Genomic DNA, 19,992 nt, shown 5'->3' with positions numbered 1-19,992 from the left:
GGCCTACGATCGTTTTGTCCCACGGGATAGTGCGGCTGTACCCTCTGCGTTCGTACCCCACGAGCGGTGCTCTTTCGGAGGTCCACAATTGGCAGGCGGAGGGTATCTAGTGGAGTTGCACAATTTTGAGGGAGAGAGATTGGAGGAAGGAGTAGACATACCCCTCTCCATTCAACCATTGATTCAGCAGTTCCAGGAGGTGTTTCAACCACCTCAGGGATTGCCACCGCAGAGGGAACCAAGAGCATGCCATTGTGTTAAAGAAGGGAGTGTTGTCCATCAGTGTATGACCTTACTGCTACCCTCAGTTCCAGAAGGATGAAATAGAAAAGTTGATCAAAGAGATGCTGGAGGCAGAAATCATCAGACTCAGCATCAGTCCTTCTCTAGTCCGATTCTATTGGTGATAAAGAAGGTTGGCAGTTGGCATTTTTGCGTGGACTACCGAGCACTCAACAAGGAAATTATACTTGATAAGTTTCCTAAATCAGTTATTGACGAGATACTATGTGAATTGAGTGGAACAGTGATCTTCAGCAAGATAGATTTGAAATCAGGTTACCATCAGATTTGAATGAAGGAGGATGTACCCTAGACGGCCTTTAGAACTCATGAGGGACATTATGAGTTCTTGGTTATGCCTTTTGGCCTCACCAATGTTCCTGCTACTTTCCAGGCCCTTATGAATAAGATTTTCAAACCTTATCTCAGACGGATTTTACTGGTATTCTTTGACGACATTCTGGTCTATAGCAGGACAGAAGAGCACTGGGAGCATTTGAAAAGGGTGCTAGAGGTACTGCAGGAGCACCATCTGAGGGCCAACTTGAAGAAATGCTGCTTCGCACAAGTCAGTGTTGAGTACTTGGGCAATATTGTGTCAAAAGAGGGGGTGACAGCAGATAAGTCCAAAATTGAGGCAATGCTAAGGTGGCCAGTGCCAAAAAAATTTGAAGGAACTGAGGGGATTTTTAGGACTAATAGGTTACTACTTACTAACGAAGGTTCGTGAAGGGGTATAACACCAAGCATGGTCACTCACTGAGCAGTTGAAGAAGGACGGGTTCCTATGAGCGGAAGCAGCACAACAATATTTGAGACCCTGAAGAAGGTGATGACGACGGTACCGGTCCTAACCTTGAATGATTTCACTTAGACCTTCATTGTGGAGACAGATGCGTCGGAATACGGACTTGGTGTAGTGCTTATGCAGAATCACATGCCCATTGCTTATTTCAACCAGGTTTTGAATGCTAGGGCTAGGCTGAAGTCAGTTTATGAAAGAGAATTAATGGCCATCATTTTGGCCATCCATAAGTGGCAACCCTACCTACTTGGGAGACATTTTGTTGTCAGGATAGATCAGCGGAGCTTGAAATATCTGTTGGAGCAACGGATGGTAATAGAGGAGCATCAAAAGTGGCTGTCCAAGTTACTCGGGTAAGATTTGAGATTCAGTATAAGCTAGGAGTGGAGAACAAGGCGGCAAATGTCTTGTCCAGTTGCATGAGGGAGCTACAGACTGTGGCACTATCTATTCCCCTGATGCTTGAATGGGAGGCCGTCAGAGAGGAAAGTATTAGAGATGAAGGATTGGAGAATATCAGGTTAAATTTACTGAGAGAAGAGGGTAGCCACCCAGGGTACTCATTTGAGGGAGACAAACTATTATATTAAGGGAGATTTGTGATGCCCCGGACCTCGATCGACATCCCAAACTTACTCCAAGAGTTTCACGAAAGTATTGTGGGGGGCCATTCAGGCATATAGAGGACATACGGGAGGCTAGCTGCGAAATTGTATTGGAATGGGATGCTTAAAGATATCGAGGAGATGGTAGCCAGGTGTGAGATCTGCCAAAGGAATAAGTACATGGTTATGTCACCAGGAAGATTACTACAGCCTTTAGCTCTACCGAGAAGAGTGTGGGAGGAGATCTCTATGGAATTTATAAATAGATTGCCCCGTTCAAAAGGATTCACAGTGATCTTGGTGGTGGTGGACAGGTTGAGCAAGTATGAACACTTCATTCCCCTCTGATACCCTACACAACAATGACAATGGTTTCAGCCTTCATCATAGATGTGGTCAGATTACATGGAATACCTGAGGCGATCGTATCATACAGAGACAAGATATTCCTCAGCCATTTTTGGAGAGAGTTGTTCAGGTTGCAATGGACAGTTTTGAAGAGGAGTACAGCTTACCACCCACAGAAGGATGGCCAAACCGAATTAGTGAACAGGAGCTTGGAGACTTATCTGAGATGTTTTGTATCGGAGACACCAAAGCTCTGGGCGAAGTAGTTATCATGGGCCGAGTACAGGTACAACACCTCTTTTCACTCTGCTTCTCAGATGACTCCATTCAAGGTGTTGTACAAAAGAAATCCCCCCCACTTAATACACTTTGGGAGTAGTAGTACCCCAATTTCCTCAGTTGAGGAGTACTTAGAGGAGAGGGATAGAGTGTTAAAAGAGCTGAAGAGACATCTGCTAAGGAATCAACAAATTATGAAGAAACAAGCGGATGGGCATAGAAGGGACATCAAGTTTGAAGTGGGGGAGAGGGTGTTCTTGAAGGTCCGACGGTATAGACAGAAGACAGTTGCTAACAGGAGGAATGAGAAGCTGGCTCCAAGGTACTTTGGGCCTTATGAAGTGCTGGAGAAAATCGGAGCGGTTGCATATCAACTAAAACTACCATCAACGGTGACTATACACCCGATTTTCCTTATATGACAGTTGAGAAAGGCCATTGGAGACTATACAGCCAACCCCGAGTTACCAGCGACACTTACGAAAGATCTAGAAGTTCTTTTGGAACCCCTGGAGCTACTGGGGGTTTGCCAGAAAGAAGATGGGAATAAGGAAGTGTTGATCAAGTGGAAGAACCTCCCTGACTACGAGGCCACGTGAGAGCCCTACATGAGAGCGAAACATCAGTTTCCTGATTTTCACCTTGAGGACAAGGTGATTCTTTGGGAGGGCGGTATTATTAGACTGGCTCATGGCTAGGAAGGGAAATTAAATTAGGAAATATCTTGTATTAAAGGGGAGGAGGGAATTAAGGGAAGATTATGTTTTGATTGATTGAGAATTAGGGTTTCTGGGCGTTTGGGCTCTAGACTCTCTTGTCTAGAGATTTGGGAGAGACAATCCTCCTCTCGAATTGAGGATCACTTGTATCTTGCTTTCATGTTGGTTTTGCATAATAAGTTAAGCCAAGAAATAAATCAAGTTAACTCAATGCAGTGAAATCAATTTCCTCATTTGAACACTATTTAAGAACTAAAAATATAAAGATACCACTTAGGTTGGGTTTAAATTTTTAACTTGGTCTACAACTCTTAAGTTGACATCCCACACTAATTTATCCAGTTTGGAGATTACAAGCTGGATCAAGTTCTTATGTAGGAGAGCAACAGTAGAATGATAGATCGAAGCATGAAGTGGATTGAAAGAGCGGTGGGTGAACTTCGAATTTTAGTAGTTTTCTTAAACCCAGAAAAACATTCAATACCGTATATTACCTTCCTCCCGTCCATTCTCCTACTCCAAGCAAAAAAGAAGTTAAAACTAGCTTCTGTCACGCAGGACAGCAAAGCACAAAAATCAGAAACAAATGGAAAAACAACTAAAAGGTTTTTACTACTTAAAACATATACTATTCAAAGCAGATGATAAACTGTGGCGGAATCATCAATGATTTGGATGCATATCGCAAGATCGATGACCCAGATTGCAACAGGGCTGCTGCATCAATAGTCCATTTCTTCAGAAGAACTCAGAATCAGAGTTAAATTCACCAATTTCCGCAGCATCAATAGGATGGTACTCAAAACTGTCTTTAACATTAAAAGTTTTGAAAGTTTCATGTGCTTAGGAAGATCAATAATGTAAGCATTGTCAATTTTTTTTTTCTAGAAATGAACCATTCTTCTTAGCTTGTAATTTGTTGCATGCGCCTATGGGATAGAGATGTTTGTTGATGTGAACTATAACTAAATCGCCTTCCTGAAAGACCTTTTTAAGATGATAGAGAGTGGCTGCTGTTTTATACTTTTCATTTACATCGATCAATTTTTTGTTTAGCTTATTGTGTGGCTGTGTCAAATGTCCTCCGATATCTTCAGCCTTTCTGTAGTGTTGCTAGGGCATCAGCTCAATACGATCAACTATGGAATTAAGTGTCTTTGTATGCATAATGGAAATGGGTGAAGATCCAATAGAGCAGTTAACCATACTATTGATAAAGAACACAACTTGCCCAAGAGCATGGTCCCATATCTTTGGTCATACACCTGTTGTGATGTAAATCATGGATTCCAACATGCAATTAACCACAGGCATTTGATCGTTGGTTTGCGTGTGATTGTTGCCACAGTTTTTTTTTTAAAATAGTTGCTACTCATAGTTTAAGCAACTTATAAAATTAAGTGTCTTTGTATGCATAATGGAAATGGGTGAAGATCCAATAGAGCCGTTAACCATACTATTGATAAAGAACACAACTTGTCCAAGAGCTTTGTCCCATATCTTTGGTCATACACCTGTTGTGAAGTAAATCATGGATTCCAACATGCAATTAACAACAGGCATCTGATCGTTGGTTAGCGTGTGATTGTTGCCACTCAGTTTTTTTTTTCTTTTTAAATAGTTGCTACTCATATATAGAGCGGTATCAACTTTCCTAGAAAGCACATGCTATAAGCAACTTATAAAAATTAACATTGTGCTCGGAGGTGATGGTCCGAGGAATACCAAGTAAACAAACAATTTCTTAGAAGAAGAGATTCACAATATTTTCTGCATCCGTGAATTTCCAGCAAGAAATGAAATGAGCTATCTACAAAAACCTATCAGCAATGACAAAGGAAGAGTCCGTTCAATGATCGAATGTTAAATCCCAGATGAAAGCAATACTTTACATCTTCCTAAATGTTATCCAAAACCAACAACAAACTATAAAAAACAAATATTTTGATATTGAGCCTTTGCAGCTTGACAAACACCGCACTTTTGTACAAATTTGGTAATGTCTACCTTCATTCGTAATTAATAGAATCGCTCCTAGACATCCACTATAGTTTTTCACGACCACCATGTGTTATGAGCCCACCCGCACATAAGTCATGGATGATAAAGTTTCACAAAGATGCCTGAGGGATGCAAAGCTAGTTCCCTTTGAAGAAGAAACCTTGTTGAATGCTGAAGTCTCCCACACTAGCATGTTGTTGATAAGCCTTCTGCAATATCCATCGTCAGGAATTCAAGTAAATACTCATTAATGATTGTTAATTTTAATATGATTAGCAATTATGAGCCTTAGAATGTTTAATAGGGTTGTAAGTAGCCAAGGTTTGGGTTGGAAAAGTGAAAATACAAGCAAGAAAAATTGCTCTGCAGGCACCGCGATGCCAAGGTTGGTAGCACTGCGCCATTGAGCTCTCAGGAAAATTGAAAAAAAAAAGCTAATGTTTGCACTGCGACACCATGACAAAGAGTCTCGGGTGGAGAAATTCTAGAAAATTCTCTGGGAGCATAGTGGCGTTGTCGTGGTGCTAGGTCAGAATATTGCTTTTAAAATATTAAAATATCTAAATCTATTTTGTCAAACCCATTTGAACCCCAGCCATCTTGCCGGAGAAGGGAAGAAGAACGACGAGGAGAAGAGGTGAGATAAAGAGAGGTTTTGAAAGCTGAAATACGAAAATCATTCGTTTAGCCAATTGGGGAAATTGTTTGGCTCGAGGTAGGCAACTAATACCCTTTTTTTTTCAATTCCAAAATGTTTATAAGAAGATATGTTTATAATTATATTATGCTCGAGTTTGAAAAAAGTTCACAACATAACTTTTAGTATATTATTACATACTCTGTTCTTGACAATTTGACTATAAGAATACTAAATTTTACAAGTTGGTTGACTTTGCATGAATTTCTATAATTTCTAGATAAAGATGTCACTTCTGAACCTCAATATAGATGGCAATGTGTGTCAAATTAGCATTTTACATATCCTCAGCTAGTAAAATTCTGGGAAATTTGAATATTCATCCGAAATTGGGGTTTCTTTTATAAAACCCAATATTTCAATTCCAAAATGTTTATAAAAAGATATGATTATAAATGTATTTTTCTTAAGTTTGGAAAAAGTTTTACTGCATAACTTTTAGTATATTGTTTACACACTGTTCTTGGCAATTTGACTATAAGAATACTAAATTTTATAGGCTGGTTTGTGCTGTATGAATTTCTAAATTTTCTAGACAAATATGGCACTTCTGACCCAGTATAGCGGGTAAAGTGTGTCAAATTAGCATTTTACATATCCTCTATAAAATTAGTAAAATTATGGGAAATTTGAATATGCATCCGAAATTGGGGTTTCTTATATAAAACCCAATATTTTATATGAATGTTTTAGTTCCTCAGTCATACATTGTATTGCATCATACGTGAAAAAGTTAGGAATGAGCATATACGTGATAGGATGCTTAGGTGGATGAGTCACTTTACTCTTAGAGATAGGATACGATATGAGCAAATACGTGAAAATGTTGGAGTAGCTCCAATGGAAGATAAGATTAGAGAGTGTCACCTTAAATGGTTTGGTCACTTAAAACGGAGGCCTTCAGATGACCCAATTAGGAAAGTAGATGTATTAGATTTGACTTATATTAAGAAAAGTAGAGATAGACTTAAAAAGACATAGTTAGAAAATATTAGAAATAACATTTCTCTATTAGATTTAAATGAGAATTTAACTCTTAATATGACACAATGGAGAAAAAATTCATATAACCGACCCCACATAATGGGATAAAGGCTTGATTTTATTCTTGTTGTTGTACTCTACAATTTTTGCGTACTAGATCAAATATGAATATAAATGCATAAATGCATATGTATTAATGCCCACTTATAAATCCTATTTATCACCTACCACATGCTTGAGGTAGGTGCAAAACAAAGCCAGACATATATAATATATTCCAACAAAAAATCATCTCAAAGCAAGAGTAGAACATAATACATAATAGAGATACATTTGCATTGGGCTCAAAAAAAGAATTCAAAATGCACTTTTATTTCCATAACAGAGTTCCAGTATGCCAAAATTGTAGAGTAAAAAAAAAATTAATTTTTATGTTTGATTTAATTATGACTTGTGAATTGAACTTTGATATAAGCTAATGATGCACTGACACTTCACCTCAAAGAGGCGTGCAGTGTCCGACACGTATTCGACACAACACGTGTCGGACATGCAAAAAATGTGTCCGATTAAAAAAAAATATTAAGTACAAATTGGACATGCATGTCCAACATGCGTATCTTAAATATTTTATGATTTTTTAAATATAATATCTTGTATTTAAAATTTTTACTTATTTAAAATATAAAAACTAAATTTCTTATTTCCTATTCACAACACCAAATCAATCTTTCGCACTTAATATCCCATTCATCAAATAATATCATTTCCATTTCTCTTTAACAGTGAAGGTATTTTCATTTCCTCTCTCGATGACTGATAAACGACATGGCACCCAACTCTCGACATCCTAATAATAATCATTTTAAGCACAAATTCTAGTTAAATGACTTATTATTTTTAAATTATTTTTAAAATTATACTTATTTAATTTTTATTTCTGAATTATACTTATTTTTTAAATTCTATAAAATGGTGGTGAGGCCTGCAATGCTTTATGGTGTTGAATGTTGGTCATTAAAAGAGAAGCATAATACTAAGTTAAGTGTGGCAGAGATGAGGATGCTCAGGTGGATGATTGGATTTACCCTTAGAGATAGGATATGAAATGAGTATATATGTGAAAAGATTGGAGAAGCTCCAGTAAAAGATAAGATTAGAGAGAGTCGCCTTAGATGGGTTGGTCACATAAAACGGCGGTCTCCCGATGACCCGGTTAGGAGAGTAGAGGTATTAGATTTAACTTATATTAAGAAAGGTAGAGGCAGACCTAAAAAGACTCGGTTAGAAAATATTATGAATGACCTTTCTTTATTAGATTTAAATAAGAATTTGACTTTTTATAGGACACAATGGAGAAAAAGTATTCATGTAGCCAACCCTACGTAGTGGGATAAAGGCTTGATGTTGTTATTGTTGTTGTTGTATACTTATTTAATTTTTATACACTATTTTTAAAATATAAAAATCATAATACCGTGTCCAACCCGTGTCCGCGTCCTATATTTTCAATAATTGATGTGTCCCATGTCGTGTTGTGTCGTGTCCGTGTCGCCGTATCTGTGTCTGTGCATCATAGGATATAAGGAAAGGGTTGACCTACTGAGTGTTAAACTCATTCAGATGTTTAAAATATTTAATGCAAAGGTAAAAGTCCGGTTAAGTAAATTGAGTCTAACAAGGAGCAGGGAGTCTGATTTTGTAGTGTACACATGATTTTCTAGTTCAAAATATATTTAAGTCTTTCATTGCAATTACTGTCTTATGAACTATGTTATTTAAGTATTTTGGAGGAAATATTCTACATGCACATTTTAGATGTTTATTTTATATTATTTGGATGATTAAATGGCTCTAGAGAAATAAAAAATTGTACTGAGAATTAATAAATGAAAAAAAAAGAATGTATGATAAATTCCTCATTTAGGTCTTCGGGCATTACAGAGTGGTATCACAGCAACAGTTGGGAGGAATTGAATCAATACTAGAGTCCTAGAAAATGATTTGTAAGTTAGGAAAGAGAATGTTATGTAGTTTGATGCTAATTTCTGTATGAGTAATTGTAATTCATTGAGCTTGTTATATTGAAGTCTTTCATTTTGAATAGTGTGAAGTGTTGTTGTGAATGAATTTTTTAAAATCCTGGAAGAAGGTTTAAAATTGCGTAATCCGGTATTGAGGCGTTTTTCTTTCGTGAGGCGAGGCGTAAGCCTCAAAATCAAGAAATTGCATAAAGTTAAATGATAAATTTTATAATACTAATGAGTAATCTAATAATATAAAATATAAAAAAATATATAAGATATGAAGTGTCAAGTAATAAGTTGTTTGAAATTAAAGTGAAATCCAAACATCGCAATAATAAGAAAACATAAAATATAGTTCAACTCAAATTCTAACTTCCCCAAATCACAATATCATTTTTATTAACATGTAATTCAAAAAATAAATAGTAATTGATATAACAAGTCAGAAGTCATCAGCACTGTCATCACTAAGGGAGTTTCATTTGAATCATCATTATGATGAACTACTCTCTCCCCTTCCTCCTCTCCTATGGAGTCTAATGTCTCCCAATTAACTCCTTCCTCAATATCAGTTATCTTCCTCTTCCCTAAATATTTTTTGAACAATATCAAGATGAGTAATACATTAATAAAGTAAATTCTAAGAAAATATGTTATTTATATACATTTGTTTATTTGTTCTTGAGTTTGGTGGATGTAGATGCTCTATGACCATCAAAGAAATCACCATTTAAACCTTTCTCTCGTAATTCAGACGACATCACTTCCACTTCATCATCTACAAATCGCTCATCATCAGATGTCATATCCTCATAAAGCAAAGAATCTTCGTTATCTTTTAACACTTTTTTTTCATGTTTATGTCTCGGAGTCTCCTATTGTATATAATTACTAGTGAATTCATCCTTAACGTTGACAATAATTTTTCCTCTTTGTATGCATTTTGGTTGAAGGTACTCCAATTCCTTTCACAGTCAGATGAAAAACATGTTAACCCAAAACTTTCACAGAAATGCTACAATTCTGGAGTGTCATCACCAAACTTAATTCGCCACTCAACTAAGATTTACATAAATGAGTATTGTCAATGTTCAAAGAACAACTTTTAAATGAATGATTAAACCAACAAATGAAATTACCTGGAGATCATTTGAAAATAGTGTCATTTGCTTATTGTAATTCAAAAAAACCTTCTTATTCTAAAAGGTACAAATTTAATGTCAGCATTTGATCTTTTAATTCCATCACCTATCAGTTGAACCATGCAATGATACAATCCCAACTTTATTTCTAGATTTGTAGACTTATTATCTGCATATTTGATATTAAGGTTTAGTAATAACCTACTGCATGTAAGTGTCGGTGAAGTTGTAGCTCCCACCTATCATCAATAATATTCCAAATTTTCCTATAGCTTCCCTCTTTGCCCCGTAAGTTGCAGGCAATCATTTCTTTGGCTTTATCCATAGCATTGTAGATAAAACCCATAGCAAGCTTCTTCTCTGCATCCACCATCCTCAAAACTTGTACTAAAGGTCTAGTGGTTGTGATGACGAATAAGACACTTTGTCAAAACATGTCATTTAAAAATAATATTTCTAACCTATTTTCCCTCAGCTTTTTTTGCCCATGCACAACTCAACCACTATGTCGAAGTAAACATAGATTCTAAAGCTAGCATCCAACATATTCTACAATGTCAAGTAAACCGTGGCAAATCTTATGGTTATTGCCCTTAGAAGTTCTTTCTTCGAAAATTTTCTCATAAGAGCCAAAACCAAAGAATAGTTGTAAAGAAACTTAGTTATATTTTTTCTTTTATCAGCGCATTCTTGTGTTGAGGCAACTCCCCAAGCTTCTCAAGAATGAGATCTATGCAATGCGCAGCATATGGGGTCCAATACAAATATTTCCTTTTCTCCATAAGTTTTTTTCATGTAGCCTTATAAGCACTGGCATCATCTATTACCACTTGTAATACTAAATGTTCTTCAACCTCTTTAACAATGCTATCTAATAATCCAAATATGTATTCAGGATCCCTGACCTGATCAGATGCTTCAATTGACCTCAAGAATACAGTAATATAATGATTATTAATCAAAATGTTGATTAAACTTCTATTCATCCTATCCGAGCCACCATCTCACATAATAATTACACCTGTTAGCCCAAAACCCTCTTTATTTCTTCAATGTTTTTCTCAGTAGTATCCAATTCCTCCTTCAAAATCCACGTTCTCAAATCATACATGGTTCGAGGTTTGAACTCTCTCCCAAATGCTCCAATTGACCGAATCATGTTGTAATATGCAAGTGATGTTGCAACATTAAATGAGATTGCATTTTCATAGAAGAATCTATATATATCCTTGCATACTCTATTCCGTGACTCCCTAGCATTCTCTGGGGCCATCCTCTATGAAGTTGGAGGCCTATCCTCTAATTTTTGCACCATGTAATGATCCATGGGATCTCTTACACCCCTAGAAGATATGATATTTATCATAAAAGATGAATCCCTACCACTACGCTCACTCCCAAAGTAGGAGCCAACATCAACTCTGTTATCATTTTGCTTTTGTGTAAGATGCTTTGAGGTTATAGAATTATTCATGTATTGTCTTCATCTCCTCCCTGATTGTATCAGACACTTTACAACATGGTGCAACATTCTTGTGAGACCCTGAAAGGTGCTCCTTCATCCTAGTCACACAACTCTTCACAATTTTGGCATTGTAATTGCATTTCAAATATACATATGTTTTCTCATGGCCTCCTACATCCACTTGAGTGCTATATTTTCATGTTGGATCATTTATATGACTCGATGCAGCTTTATCTGTACTTCTAATCATCCTTTATGAGATGAATATATTAGTATAATTTACCAAACCCCTAACATAGAAGGGCCCTATTAGAATTGCAACACAAAATTTCACCAAAATCCTATTTGTATGGGTAAAATACTCACATGCATGCTAAAAAACAAATTATTCAAATAAATCATAACTATTTTAGCACTAATCAAAGAACCATTAAAAAAAATATTATGAAATCATCTACACTTATAAGTAAAAGTGTAGAGATTTCACAGATATGCCGGGGGTCCAAAGGGGCAGCACCCCCTGACAGGGTTCAACTAAAAACAGAACATGTCAAACAACAACAAAATACCAAACTACAAGATTCTGAAACTTAGCCTGCAGCTTTCGACACTTAGTTTGGGATTAAAAAAATCATGTGCTAAAGAAAAAGCCTCGTCAGACTTTACCAAGTTCAAGGAGCACAAACAGGGTGTTCCATTGCTTAGGATGTTTACTGGAGGCTAGTTTTACAAGTCTTAGAAGGAATGAAATGAATTTGCAAATAGAGTTCTGGAACAGTACAGATGCATGCAGCTACATTATAATTAACTTTAGGTGCCAATCTTTCTTTTTCCAAAAGAATCATTTCTGATATCATCAGGAAGAACGATTTGAGAAGTTCTTCCCAAAATCTTTAGTAATATGATGATCGAAATTATCATTGCTAACAGCAAAGCAGTAAGACTCATGAGGTTGGAAATTCGTTTCAAAGAATTTTCCATTTATTTTGATTGGTATGACAAATTTGGCATTTGGATAAGACATCTAAAATACCTATTATTATTTTACTTAGGTATTTTGAGATTGTCTGGGTATTTATGTAATTTTCTATTGAGTTTCTTTTTTAGTCGGTTTTTTCTTTTGGCATTTTTGTTATTTAAACTTATTATAATTGTTTATGGGATCGTTACTAGATCCTATTCTTTAACTGGATGGGAACTCTGGGATACTAATCAACCTTTGGGTTGTTTTAAATCTTTGGTATCCCCTTCATCTCAAAGGTTTCAAAATAGGAAACAGTGGGTTTCATTTCAAAATAATAGGTTTGACATTAACAAAATTGCATCCAATAAGGATTCTTTTTCTCTAGATAAAGGATCTATTAGGGTTTTTTTTTACTTCCTAGTTTGTATTAGATTATTATTTTTTTCATTTTAATGCAACTCTGCATTCTCTAAAAAAAAAGGAATCGTTTCTGCTAAACTAATATATGAAATAATGTAATGGTACAAAAACAAAAGAACTAGCGTATATCAACAAAAAGAATAGATAAGGACAAGAAATATTCAATTGAAGCATGGTTTAAAATTGCGCAATACGAGGCTTGCCTTGAGGCCCGCCTTTGCGCAATTCCAACAAAAAATGCCTCGATGCTTACGCCTTGAGTTTTTTTTATGAGGCTTGCACCTCAACTTGGTTGCAGCCCGCCTCGCCTCACTGGCATGAGGCTTACGCCTCACGCTATATATATTAAAACTTACATAAATCTTGAAGTAAATGCCCGACATTGGACTCTATAGGAGAGGAGGAAGGGGAGAGAGCAGTTCATCATAATGATGATTCAAATGAAGAACCCCTTAATGATGACAGTGCTGATGACTCATGAGTTCTTATGTGATATGTCATTGCTATTTATTTTTGGAAAATTGAATTATATGTTAATGAAAAGAATATTGGGATTTGGGAAAGATAGAATTTTGAGTTGAACTATATTTCATGTTGTCTTATTATTGGGATATTTTGATTTCACTTCATATCTTATGCTTTTTTATATTTTATATTATTCACTCATTAGTATATAAAAAATTTATCATTTTATGTTTACGCAATCTTTTGATTTTGAGGCTTACGCCTCGCCTCACGAATGAAAAACGCCTCAATATCCGAATACACAATTTTAAATATTGAATTGAAGTATTGAACAACTCAAAATTATTATACCTTTTGCACTTTGGTCGGGTATCTTGATAAAAATCAGAAACCTTTGCGTCAGCATCTTTTAAATGATGAAGTGATCTATCAACTAGATCTTCCATCTGTTCCATGGAACCCTCAGTTGTCCTACTTTCTTCTTGGTTGGAGTTAATAATTGTTATACTTCTATCCTTGTTTAATAATTCTTTAGATGACTCTTCAGAACTCAATGCTTTCTCCACAGGAGCTGCTGTAGCATTCTCAACAGAAATTGATATCTTCTCTTCTCTGTAAGGGGCTGATTCCTCCTGTATGGGTATTGTTTCTGAAATTCCAGTATTGACCTTAAAGTTACAACCATTATTGGTTTCACTTGTTTCGACATTTTCTGCATTTGGTTTCACTTGGCTTGTGATTTCACTGCTTAGAAAGATTTCTTTGTCAGCTGAATGCAGGATTTCTTTGTCAGCTGGAAGTTTAGAATCTGTAGTCACTTTGATAGTGTCTAGGTTGCTAGTTCTAAGAAAAAAATTATCATCTTTAACATGAAGTTTAACGTAGCCAGTCTGATATGCTTCTATCACTGCAGCTCCAACAACCACACTGCCTAGGATGAGTTTGGATGCATTATTTGTTGATCTAGAAGTTTCATCTTCAGAAGCAGGCTTCTAGTTTGCTTTTTTTGGAGATGAACTTGAGAATTCATGTCTTGACGAAAGGATAAAAGGGGGCTATTTAAAAGAATTAAGAAAAAACAATTTTAATCCATGTCCACGTGATGTATAAGCTGGTGAATTTATTAAGAAAGATAGATATACGTTCAATAATCAAGAAAACAGGATGTAAGATAAGATTGTGAATACTTGACATAGTTAAGAAATAAAACGTTCCATTTTCTTCTCCTAGAAAGAAGGCAGACTGATTAGTTATGAATAGGCTTTGTGATGTTATACATGCTTGGAGTTACACAAGATTAGTAGGAAAATTTACTAAAAGTTTAACCGTTATAAAATTGTGTGTCAATTCAAAGTAAGTAAAGGACTTCGCGGTCTTCCACTTGCTTAGGCAAATAATTGCATGAAGATTGACCAAGGCGCTTCCAATTAAATACAAAAGTAGAGTAAAGTAAAAGCTTATAACACAAATCCAAAAGTTAATAAGGAGTTGTTTACCTTGACGATCTACTCTCTTCAATACGAATCTAGGTTGAGCGGAGGAAGATCGTCCACACTAGAAATGAGGTAGCCACTAAGACGGACGAGCCGAGGAATGTCGTTGTTGGGAAGGTAGTCGGAGGTGGAGATGGCACAGGTGGATGACCGTTGATGGTCCACTTGTAGTCCGAGAATTAATCGTCGATGATGTCCACTAGGGTGGGGAGGATTCAGTTCAAGTAATCTTCAACGGTGTCGTCAAAACCAAACCCTACGTCGAAGAATGGTGATCGAACGATGTGGATGCCTCTGTAGACGTCGAACACGAATCCGTGGTCAACTTCAGGATCCGCCATGCATCCTTGCCAAGGGTTGAGCACCCAAAAGAAGGGAGAGGAGAAGAGGAGGTGGCGGCTTGGAGGGGAAGGGGCTAACCGGCGTGAGGTCTAGAAGGGGAATCGGTTACGATGGGAGGCTAAGAGGCAAGTGCAGGAAATCTGAGATAAATTCAGATTTTTAGTAGTTTGGGAGAGGGATTTAATTTGAAATTCAACTTAACCCAAGGAGGGAAAGAGGGGCAGCAATGGGGAGGGAATTGGGGAGTAATTAGTGGAGCTTTAATTGTAATTTGGAGAGAGAAAGGCAAGGGGAAGGGGGGACCAGCCATAGTGGAAGGTGGGAGATTTGTCTAGATTCAATGAATGTGGCCAAAAGGAATTAATTGCTAACTGGAATAAAATCTGAAATTAACTTCAGATTTTGATTAATTGTGGGGGGTTGCCAAATTGGGAATTAAGTAGGAGGAAATTATTTGAATTCAAATATTTGAATTGAATTCAAATAATTACTCTACCCAAAATTAAGGGGTTATTTTAGGAAACTAATGATGGATCAATTTGAAATTCAAATTGGAGAGGGGAGGAGCAAGGGGCCGGCGGCTTGGGTGTGGTGGGGGGTTTCGGTTGGGCTGGATGGAGGGGCGGTCGGGAAAAAGGGGGGCCGGCGGGGGGGGCCCAAGGGGGAGGGCTGCCGCCGGTGGCCAAGGAGGGAGGGTTGTCGGCGGTATGAGGGTGGGGAGGGGAAAATAAAGAAAATAAAAATAGAAGGATCAAAGAACTCACAAAGAGATCTTGAAATCGTGGAACTCACAAAGAGATCCCTCTTCCCTCTTGAACTCACTTAGAGAACCAAGAACAATAGAAAATTTTCATTCAATCATAAACTAAAAATACATAAGAAGTTGGCCATATATATACGCCTCAAAATGACAAATAAAGCAAAAGACTAGGATGCCCTTTGGGCTACAATAGCGACCAACTACCCATAAGGACAAAAACAGAAAAAAAAAACTGAAATAAAATAACTAGTACATAAAATGCTAATACAAAAAATGCATCAAAAATAAAGACTCTCCATCATGGCCATCGATCTCCTGTGTCGCCTCTGATAAGCGCGTCGAAACCTCATATCGATGTCCCCATCACTTTGACAAATACATAAGAGCATAATATTCTAATTTATTTTTATTGTGAACATTAAATGTTATGATAAAATAGATATTTGGATTTCATTGCTCATGATCCATGAGTTTGGCATATCAATCTCTTCTCAGAGAACTAATTATCAGATTAGTTTTTGTAATAATATCAATGCTTCAAAGAAACTTCTGGGTTACATATGACTTCTAGTAAAAAGAAGGAATTATGAATGACTAATTTCTTACAGGTCCAAGGAGAACCATTTAGAGAGGGAGGGTATGCGCTAAAAGTTAGGTTGCCCTATAATGATGAGGAAGACATAGGTTTCCTAGAAATGGCTTGTCTTGCAGTCATCATATACCTCACGAACTAAGTGCACCTCTTTTTATTACGATAAGCATATAAAACAGAGCAGTAGTTTTCAACTACTAACCTATAAACATGCAGGGAAGTGCATAGTGCATAGGGCTTCTTGCCAATAGGGATTTGAGAAGGTTTGATGTTAGTTGTTTGACAAAGTATGATAGCTACCAAATGCTATGGCTAACTTTAAAAGTTTCCATCTAGTAAATAAGCAACGTTGATCATTCAGTTAGTCCTCAACGAAACTGAATGAGTAGTGTTCTTTTTGTTTGTGTTAAATATTGACCCATATAAGTTTAGTGCCAACACTTCACTAATAATATTAAGCATGTCCGGACACTTTCATTGCAGCGATTTAAAAAAAAAATATAATCCAAATTAACAATCTAACTTTAAAATTCGTTAAGCTTATTCCTCCCTTTAAAAAAAGTCTATAATTATGAACTTCATCACTTTTTTATGGACTCAATTTGCTGTTAGGCCTGTAATTTTGTGTCTTGAAACATTTATAAATAAAGTATACGCGCGTATTTGCATTCCTTTATAAATAATAAGTCACCAGGAAAATTATAATTCCTAAATTATAGCTTTCCCTAACTTAGAACCAAATTAGCTCAAGAATCATGATAAAAGAAATAGCTTTTTTAAATAATTGAATTAATTATTCTTCATTGAATAGTCTAAAAATAATTTTGACTACTATTAGTTGTAGCAAAAAGACTCGCATAAGCAACTGTCACCAACTAATCCATGGAAGTATCTCAAGAAAGACGAAAAAAGAGGAATTGTAGCTGTCTTTATATAAAATTTGGTCCACAATGCTTTTTGCATATTGCCATACACACTAAAGAAACCCTACAATTTAAACAACAAAACCAATTTCTGCTAGTAAAATCAGTATGTGCATCCCTATATCCTGCGCTGTCAAATTACAAGTCCATGAAACTATAGATCAATTTGATGCAATATCCTTTATCATCTTGTTTGTTGATTCCAGGTTCACTAAAATAGAACAAAGATAATCAATAGTAATTCACTAATTCTAGCCAAATAACTATTTAGTCATAAAACTGGTTGCTTGTTTATGTCAGCTCTCAAGCTTTATGATTTGCGTATAAGACAAAACAATGGTGGTCATCGTGAAAATAATGCAAGAAACTATAACAACTAGACAAGTGTCCACTCTACTATTAAAACTCGTCAAGAATTGTTTCTGAAATCAGGACTTCATTCTTCGCCATTATATCAAGAAAGAAAAAAAAAATTCTGACCACAGCTTATAATAACTTCTCCTACCAAATACATTTAACCGCCGTTCCAAGAAAGTACTTGCAACCACTTTTTTCCTCAACAAAATGAGGTGTTTAAAGAAAAACAAACTGGTAAATGCAGTAGATGAATCTCTAAGGGAAAAAATAAAAGCTTGCCCTAGGCCTGCTCTGTGCCGCCTCCCAAGAGCTTGACCAGACGAAAGCCTCCAAATTCACATGCAGGAAATTTAATTCAAGATAAAAAAGAATGGGAAAAAATAAAAATCCTGTCTAAAATATCTGATCGCAATAAAAATTTTTCAATAACGAAGCTGCCAGATACAGAACCAACTCTGAAAAATGTTTAAAGGAAAATCATAGAACAAGTTTAAATAAAATGGCGGAGGAGAAGGAAAAAAGAAAGATGAAGTTGTACCCAAAGAAAATCGATAGAGGAAAAGTTACAAAGGGGTGATGAAAACCTTCAAATCATTGCGGCAAATGATCCACTAACTCCGAAAAGAATAACGAAGAAAACTTTTCCTGCCTCTTACTTTCGTTGCCCGATCCCTCCACCTACCAGAGTCGGAGTCTCTCGCGGCCTCCTAAGTCGGTTCGAAGAGAAGTTATCCTAACCTTCTAGGAGAATTTAAAAGAAGGCTTCGTTAAAATTTAGATTTCATAAATCGGGCCAACGGACCTGCGGCTTTGGTTTGGCGATTGGGCTAGACCTTTGACGCATGTAACCGAACCTAGGGGTGTCTTAAAAAGCTACCGGACGTCTTTTTTTCTATTTTATAAAATAATTTTTAATATAAAAATAAAAGCATAAGAAAATATCGATCAAAAGTTTTCATAAATAAAGTCTCCAGAATTTTTTATAGTAAAAAATTACTTTGAAAATTAATAAGAAAATTATCTTAAATTTAGTTTGTCTTATCTTAACAGTCTCCAGAATTTTTTGTGATATCATGCCTCTTGAAGTCTGTCATATATTATTGGATCATCCCTGGCAATTTGATCTTAAAACAATTCATAATGGGGAAAATAACACTTACACTCTCACTCAAAACAATAAGGAATTCACTATATACCCTCAAAAGCACATTCTTGACCCACCTGCTAAGAATACCAAAACAACGAAAGCAAACACTCTTGAATTACTCCTTAACATGAATGAGCTAAAACAATCTAAGATAACATATCTACTGTTAGGAAAAGAGTCTAAACAAAACTCTCAAATTCCCAAGGAAATAAGTCCATTGATTAATGAATTCTCTGACATAACCCCTGAAGAACTGCCAAAAGCTTTAGCCCCAATGAGAGATATCCAACACCACATTCGCTGAACCAACATTACCCAATCTTCCTCATTATCAAATGAGTCCTGCCAAACCGTCCGATCAACTCCAACCAATGAGTTTTCTACAATATATCAGCCACCGCCTCCTTTGCAAACTCATTGGCTAGAGTTGACTGGGCGGTTTGAGAGAAATCAGCCCGTGCCTTTATAGCCTTCACAAATGGTTTGTAGAACTTCCACTCAGGCATGCAATCATAGGATGACAAGGAAGAATTTCCAATGTTTGATCTAATAGCTCTTGGTACCATAGTTATAACACGTATACCAAATGGCTTGTCTAGTCTTCCAAAATAGCAAAAATAAAGTTGTATCACATCTAATCAAAAAAGTTATTATTGTAATTTTGAGAAAACTAGGAAGATGCACCAATGTTCACTTGAATCCTGATATTTTTTTCCGACTCTTTATCATGTTTATTAAGTCATGCAATTAATAATTAAAAATATAATTAAATTTCACTGTTGAAAGGAAAACAACAAGTACAAGAACCGGATTGAGAATTCATGTCTGGAATCATAGTTTAAGAAAATATAAAGAAGAGCAATAAAGGCCAACCAACCTGAGGGTGTCAGTTAGAGCATGAAGAGCATCTTTGGATGTAGTATAAGCACCTGCCCAAGGACCTAGAGCCAAAGCAGCTACACTGCCCACATTTATAATCTTTCTCTTTCTCTTAGATATCATATGTGGTACTACAACTTTAATTGATTTCAAAGGGTCTATCAACTCAAAGAAGTGTGAAATAATCAATCAATACAATAATATAGCTATGATTTCATAATATTAACATGTTTCCCGTAGAACTTTGTTCTCTTTTTAATTTCATGAGTTCGTGTGTTGCAATAAACATATTAAAT

At 36.1% G+C, this 19,992-nt stretch overlaps 1 protein-coding gene across 1 annotated transcript; it reads right to left on the bottom strand.

Moving 5' to 3' along the window:
- Positions 1–4,859: 4,859 nt before the first annotated feature.
- On the bottom strand, positions 4,860–19,383 carry LOC110097320. Its single transcript, XM_028693026.1, has 4 exons — positions 19,202–19,383; positions 18,831–18,891; positions 13,555–14,195; positions 4,860–5,248 (listed from the first exon to the last, which is right to left on the bottom strand). The coding sequence occupies exons 1-4, from the start codon at positions 19,381–19,383 to the stop codon at positions 5,110–5,112; spliced, it is 1,023 nt and encodes a 340-aa protein (XP_028548859.1). The 3' UTR covers positions 4,860–5,109.
- Positions 19,384–19,992: the final 609 nt, after the last annotated feature.

Source organism: Dendrobium catenatum, unplaced genomic scaffold (assembly GCF_001605985.2).
Source record: "Dendrobium catenatum unplaced genomic scaffold, ASM160598v2 fragScaff_scaffold_217, whole genome shotgun sequence".
Lineage (NCBI taxonomy): Eukaryota > Viridiplantae > Streptophyta > Magnoliopsida > Asparagales > Orchidaceae > Dendrobium > Dendrobium catenatum.
This window is presented reverse-complemented; position numbering and strand designations above follow the sequence as displayed.